The sequence below is a fragment of the Lampetra planeri genome, chromosome 14 (assembly GCF_965212315.1).
Source record: "Lampetra planeri chromosome 14, kcLamPlan1.2.h2, whole genome shotgun sequence".
Taxonomy (NCBI): Eukaryota; Metazoa; Chordata; class Hyperoartia; order Petromyzontiformes; family Petromyzontidae; genus Lampetra; species Lampetra planeri.
This window is the reverse complement of record NC_136120.1, coordinates 3816849-3824233: the sequence shown is the minus strand read 5'-3', so window position 1 is coordinate 3824233 and position 7385 is coordinate 3816849. Positions and strand designations below refer to the sequence as shown.

Here is a 7385-nt window from a genome sequence, read left to right as displayed (position 1 = left end):
AAAGTACAACCATAACCACAATCATATAAATATAAATCTATGCATTGATTTATATGAAGACAAGTCCAGATATTGTGGCCAAGGTTTAGCAAATTGTTATTTTAATTTACATAGCATAGCTAAAAAAAATAATAGCTATATATTGGGGGGGGGGCATTTTGAGCATATTTGAATATTATAATTACGGCCTTGTTAGATCTTAGGGTTCGGGTAGTTTAACCAGGGTGTTTTCCCGAACTCAATTTTGACATTAAATATCACCAGCACAAAATTAATTAATGCCCGAAACAAAAAGCCATAAACATTGTCATCATTTATTTGCACCACAGCCACCGCGAACCCACCGATGGCACCGGACCCCCCCCCCCACCACACTCTCTTGAGCGACCACTCACCCGGCCCTCTCTCTCTCGACGTGCCCAACCATTGTAGATGCCCTCTTCCGTTGCTGCCCCCTGCAGGCGGAACTGCGTCGCCGCGTCACAGATATCGCTCCATCGCCCCGCCCTCCCCACGCACGCGGGCAGCAGGAAGGGCGGGCAAGCGTGTCGTGGCTGGGGGTGCTGGCGGTGTTTGCGTGTTGGGAAGCTCACACGCCCCCCCCTCCTCCTCCTCCCTCCTCCTCCTCCCGCAGCACCACACGCCACACTCTCTCCCGAGCACCGCTGCAGCTCACGACGACGAGAAGGGAGGAGGAGGAGAGGGACAAAGATTAAGGAGGAGGTGGGAAGACGAGGAGTGGACGGGAGCCAGCCACGCTATGGACGCGCCTCTGCCCACAACGGGCTCCACCGTGTTGCTGCCTTTGAGCAACAAACTCAACATGCCCATCGACCAGGTGTGGTAGGGGGGCAACGCTGTGATCGCAGCGGTGAGCAGCATTGCCATCGTTAAATTCCGTCAGTCGCCGTCAAATGTGCATCGCAATTATTCTTCACTGACAAAAATCATCATCTTCACTCATCGTAGTCATCACCACCACCTTACGCGTGAATCATCGCTACACGCTTCTTCATAGTCGTTATATCATCATAAATATCGTAGCAATCATTGATGTTACAGGCATTACCACGGTCATTCATCGATACAATCCGAAAATCATAATCAGTCATTAGCTAACACTGTCACAATCGTGGTCATCAATATCATTACCTTAATCATCTATAATCACTCATGTCACTGTTATGTTCATCGTTATAACCATTGCGTCTAAATCATGATGAAAGTAATATCACAACCATCATCAACACCATTACAAACACGTGCATGTATCATCATCTTCACCATCAACACGGCCATAGTGGTGATGGTGAATATTATGATCAGGGCATTGATTATGACGAATCTGAATGAGTAGTGATCGTGGGATGATGAATGTGATGGCGTTTGAGATGATCAATTAAATGTGATGATGATGAGTGATTATTATGAATGTGGTGATGGTGTCGATGACTGCGATGATGACGATCACGAATGATTTGAGTGTTGATCCTGATGTTATGAAGCTAATGAACGTGATGAATATGATCGATAAGATTGTGATGCTGAGTATCATTAATATTGATTACTTCACTGAGAGCGCCAGCTCTCGTTTTTAAATTGCCTGTCCCTTACACCAATTGAGAAACACTCTCAATATGTCCAACCGTGTTGAAATCTGGGTACTGTCGGTGTTTTTTTTCATTCACACCTATTGCACACAGTAGCTTAAACACTGGTTACACATGGACAGCTGCTTAAGTGGTGTATCTATGTCATCACCCTCAACCGTGCTCAATCCACTGCTGAATGAATGGGCACCACGGTGGTGAGACATTAACTCCCTCGCCTGGTCTACAGAAGGTGGTGGTGGGTTTGCTCCAGAACCTGATGCCTGCTGTATATTTGGAGTTTGCGGGGTCTCTCTCTCTCCGCTCGGTCCCGTCGACTTTTCTCCAGAGCCTCCGGTTTTTTCCCTCCACGTTTAGAATGAACATGCGTTTAGAGTATTTGGCTGCTAGAAATGTCCACATGGTCATCCACTTCGTTGGGATATCATTTGTGGCCACCAAGTCGCTTCTGAAAAAGAGCTATGTAGCTCAGTGGACCTTACCTGGTAAAATAATCAATAGTTTATAGTTTAAATAGTTTTAAAGCTGCCCCAAGCCGTCACTTTCTTATGATCCTGCCGTGTAAAAAAATACCTCTGTGCAGGTGATTGTCTTATTGTGGTCGGTTTGTGACACCCATGTGTCACATATTGGGCTTCAGCAACAGTTTCTGTCGGAGAGACCGCATGCTTTGTATTATTATTTTCAAACTTGAGCGATATTCCGGTGGAACACAATGTCCAGCTCTTGCCGGCGGTGGGTTTTCAGTGTCCAAACTCCAACAGTTTCCTGTTGGAGTTTTAGGAGTTTCCCAGTAATCTGTGTGTGTGTCGTCTGCCTCGGTGCTGAGTGCTCTTGAGCATCAGATTAACACAACCAGCCCACGCTCGGCTACTGGGAATATCGGCGAATGGGATCTATAGGAACGAATATTTATATTTGGCCGATAGTCTTCAGGTGAGAAGCGAGGATACTTAAATGTATCCATAATAGAGGTTTTTGTTTGGGTTGGATCGCGTAAATATATAAATGTGTCGTTAAACCCGCCTACACCCGACACAGCCAACTAGTCAGGGTTGTCACGTAAACAGAACGTGCCAATTCGTCACTAGTACAGCACACCGGTGTGTTGGAGAGCCAAGCTACGACATTTACAATCCGAGTCCGACGTTTCGCCAGTAATTACAACGAGCATCATCAGGCGACAGCCAGATTTGTGGATGTGGTGACCACGCTTCTGTGCTCTGGCGCCACGTGGTGGGGGGGATTACAGAGTCAGCGTGCATTATGCATGCGCATTATGCGGTTTTTAACGACACACTTATATATTTACGCAATCTAACCCAGAAAACCTCTTATGGATGATATTGCTCGCGAAAGAACTACGTGTTAAACTGACTTAAGTGTATGTATGTTGACCTTCTTTCGCGCCGTACATAGCCAACCGGGCAGGTAAAAATACCCATTGCTCTTTCCGTGTTTTAAAATACGCCTAGAGCCCTGGTAATTTTCCCACACATTTCTACTTCACCTAAAATGTAATGTTTGACACCTATTGTGTGAGTAAGTTATGCCAGTTATGTGAGTGTTGTGTAGCTCCTTCCCCAACCTGCACACCCACATTCAGCAGTAAAGCGACAACAGCAATGGGTGTGCGTGCACACTCATGTCATTGATCGCTGGTAGAATGTCAAATATGTGCTATTGTTCACCGTGACCTGGTTATTTTTACTTCAATTGACAACCTCAGTGGCTGAGTTTGTAGATCTCTAAGCTCTGCTTGAGTCTAAACTGCACAATTGCCCATCACTTGTCGATGTCCTTTGTCTCCACATTGGTTCTCAACTGATGGAAGTCACCGCGCTAAATGACAGCAAGAACGTAATAACGAGATGTGTGGGGGGGGGGGTTTGCGCGGGAGAATTCAGGAAACTTAAAACTTTCTAAATCTGCATTTGGCCTCGTGTGGTTTGTCCATCGCTATGGTTGCATTTCCTCGCGAATTGTTTTCCACACGTGCAACTTTTACATGAACTGTGGTATCTTCACTTCCGTCTCTTGTATTTCAGTTGTGTAAATGGATTCAAGTGCGGTTGGTATCGTTACGGTTGTGTTTTATGTCATATCTGAAGTGGTTTTTTAATCGTATAAATGACAGCACGATTAGTCCGAGGCCAGTATATGCACAGAATCGAAACTATCATATTCTCTACCAGATAACTGGATACATGGCGTGATGTTACGGCCCTACCAACAGAAACATATTAACCACAACAGGAGTACATGCTCGCTTTAGCACTGGCCACACGTAGCGTTATTGAACACTCGTTATTTGCATCAGTCATGGTGAGTAAGGGTTAGAAAAGGGGGCCTGTATTTTGTGTTGTTGGTGTCTGCTAACAGCAACGGAGAGACGAGCACATGGGGTTCGGCGATAATCCCTTTCCTCCTCTATGCCCCCTAACCATCTCGTCTTGTAGCAGGGACGCTCCCTGTTCCAAGGTGAGCCCTGCCAACGTCACCAAAATAGAGCGACGTGGATTCCCCACCGCACACCGCACCGCACAGCGTGCCTGACGTGATTGCAAAGCCGTCCGGGCCAGTCGGGGGTGCGTCTCGATGTTTGGGTATGCAGCCGGAATATCGTGAGGCTCCCAGAGGCAACAAACAAAAGTAGCCACCACCGCTGCCCTCCACAACACCCCCCCCCCCCCCCAAAAAAAAAACTCCACACCCTCCCAATTCCCCCACTCTACTGATCGATCTCAAACCCACCACCACCGCCGCCACAAAGCCACCAAAAAACCGCAAGCACCGCTCCCACCAATTTCTCAGCCGTGCTACTCCACAGCCTTGTTTGACGGTGTGGAGAGGGCCCCTAAGCACTGCAATGTTGCCACTTGCCCCGCTCGTGCACCAAAGGGCTTGCCGGAATCTGTTGGGAGATCGTTAAAAATTTTCGGCGTCAATTAATCAATGCCGCGTGTTTAACCCCAAGTGAGGGTACCTTTGAGAGTCGCGGTCCAATTGCCAAGGGGCGCACGAGTAAATGCAGCTACGTAGAAGCATGTGCATTTTTTTGTGCTACATTAATTATATACCAGTCAAATAAATAAAATGCCGATAACACAGGCACACAGGTCTCTGTGGGCTCTTACCTGGTTATACATTGAGCTATACAGTATTACTACATTATTCTGTACAGTATTTGGAGGTTCTGTAATGTTATATTTATACCAGATGTGACACTTTGGTGAATTCCCACCAGAACTTACCAGACAGGAGCAGGGACTGAACCAGTGTTGGCCACAGCTCGTAATAGATCACTCGTCAGCCACCATTTGTGTGACCTTCATTTATAAGTCTGTTAACTACCTCGCCTGGTATGCAAGAGGTCATGCGTTTGATCCCAATCCTAACGCCTGTATATTTGGAGTTTGCGTGTTCTCCCCTTGGTCGCATGGATTTTTATCCAGGTCCTCCGTTTTTCCCTCGACATTTAGAAACATACGTTTCGAGTATTTGGCTGCTATACATTTCCACATGATAAGCTTCTTCGTTGAGTTATCAATTGTTACCATGTCGCTTCTAAAACAAGCTATATAGCTCAGTGGTCCTTAACTGGTAAAATAAAATAGAAATAGTTAATTTAGCCTCCAGCAGTAACAGATTATTGGGCTCCTAGATGAAGCCGCCCCAGAGCATGCAGCAGCATCCAACAAGCAATCATTTCCTCTGTTTATAAATCAACTGGGTGGAGCCAATTAAGGGCACGTGCCCCTGTTGCGAGCAGTTTGTGATATAACAAATGCAGTGCAAAAAAATTGTTTGGAAAATCCGTGGCAAAACGGCTGAAATCGGCAGCACTGCACAATTTGTGACATTGCGTGTCGCGTCTTTTCAGCATGTTTGTAGAACTTCATCATCGTCGTTATTCACGTCATGGCTTTTTTTATCGCTGTTATTCAATTGACAAAGAAATCTGAATGCATGCTGGTATTTAAATTCGTGTTATTTATTGACTTACTGATTTTTTTATTTGCTCTCAATGTGGGTCATTTCTTTTTATTTGAAATCGTGGGATATGATACTGATGTGCACAGTAGCTGGAGCTTTCAGTGGGTCTTGCAATGTCTTTACCCCGTCTAGATTACAAAAACATCATCGTGTAAACTAACTGGATCGATACTGCCTCCGGAGTGGATAAGCCGACTGCCGATTTACCTGTTCTGCATTGTTCACTCCTTTTGTAAATTAAGTTTCACGATTCTTGGTGATGACTGGATTAGCGAATCCATTGTTTCATCTCGATTTTATCATCTCTCATTCGTCCCATTCGCCTAGACGTAACATTACCATACACTTTGCATTCGTATAGTAAATAGTAATTATAGTGGTTGTACTGCAGGTTGGTTTGGTATAATGTTCGACGTTTCGCTTCCATGTTCCTTCTGAAGTTCCTGAAGTTCTGGGGAGGAAGACTCTTTATGAAAACTCACCGGAGCGCTATATAGCACAACCGTGAAAACTTAACACAACAGTAATTCATCTTCTTGGTTCTTTCGGTAAAGTCACGTAGAATGGAAATAATAAAATAATAAAAATAAAACATAATAAAATAATTCTCACGACGTTTCGGCCACAACGCAAGCAGCCGTCCTCAGGTGGAGAGCAGGTCTGTCGACAAGACAGAGTCGTGAGAATGATTTTATTATGTTTTATCTTTATTATTTTATTATTTCCATTCTACGTGACTTTACCAAAAGAACCAAGAAGATGAATCCCTGCAGTCACGAAAGCTTTAAATCGAAATGCAACAGTAATTGCGCGCAATTCAATACACGTATAGTCAGCCTCATTAACAAAATTAATCAATCGATGCGTTGCCACACATGCCTAGCACTGAACCTGGCTGATTTTCACTGCCACTTTCTCGCTAATGGCCGTTGCTGCCACGTTGAATCTGGGCTTCTTCCTACGAATATCAAGAGCAAGAGGTTCTCACCGTTTTTTTTGGACACATTTTCTTAAGCCTTGACCCTGAGATACATTGGTGACGTAGTTCGCATTGTGTTACGCTCCCCTTTTATTTTTGGGTGTGTCCGTGTTGCGCACTGAAGCTCGTTTCGCCAGAGATGTTTCTTGTCGCACTTTGTCCCATGCACTTTTGTCTTTTTTTTAAACGTCGCAGTTAATACGCGAACCAATTCGGTAAAAAAAAACTCAATATTTCGAGAGCCGCAATGCATGTCGGTAAATACTAGACGGTACTCCTTCATCGATAACGTTCCAAAGCGGCCCTTATGAAGAGACACGCGTGGGGGGGGAGGCTTCGGAGCCACATTTTGCCGAGCCCTGTGACCATGAGTGTCGGCTGTTGTGGGCTGATGGGGTAATACCATGAGTCATGGCTCACTGAGTATATTGCACTTTTCCATTGATGCAGGAAGTGGCGGGTTTTTTTGTTACTATGGAAAGCAATACTCTGTTATTCCGTTGTAGAAACAAAATTTCACTTATTTGACCCTGCTGTAGAATTTCACCCAGCTGGCTTCGTATTTTGGAATTGAAATCTTCCCTGTATTTAAAACAAATACACTTTTCATGGAAATGTAATCTGGTTAATGGAAAGTCACATCAACATATTATGTGTTTTAGGAGGGCAGTATTGAATTTCGCATTTGGCAGTTAGACTGAAACCCATCCAGAAAAGTTTGCACCAATTGAATAATAAATACTCATACAAGGCATATATGTTTTTTTATGTCTCATTATGAACGTGACGATGCACCGATT

At 44.8% G+C, this 7385-nt stretch overlaps 1 protein-coding gene across 2 annotated transcripts in view; it reads left to right on the top strand.

The window, feature by feature from the left end:
• Nucleotides 1–542: 542 nt before the first annotated feature.
• LOC144722317 (membrane-bound glycerophospholipid O-acyltransferase 2-like) overlaps nucleotides 543–7385 on the top strand; it is a 56678-nt gene continuing 49835 nt past the window's right edge. For both annotated transcript variants that reach the window (XM_078600477.1, XM_078600478.1), the window contains exon 1: nucleotides 543–838. In XM_078600477.1, coding sequence (XP_078456603.1) covers nucleotides 761–838 — 78 coding nt within the window. In that variant the 5' untranslated portion in view covers nucleotides 543–760. The remainder of the gene's footprint in view (nucleotides 839–7385) is intronic.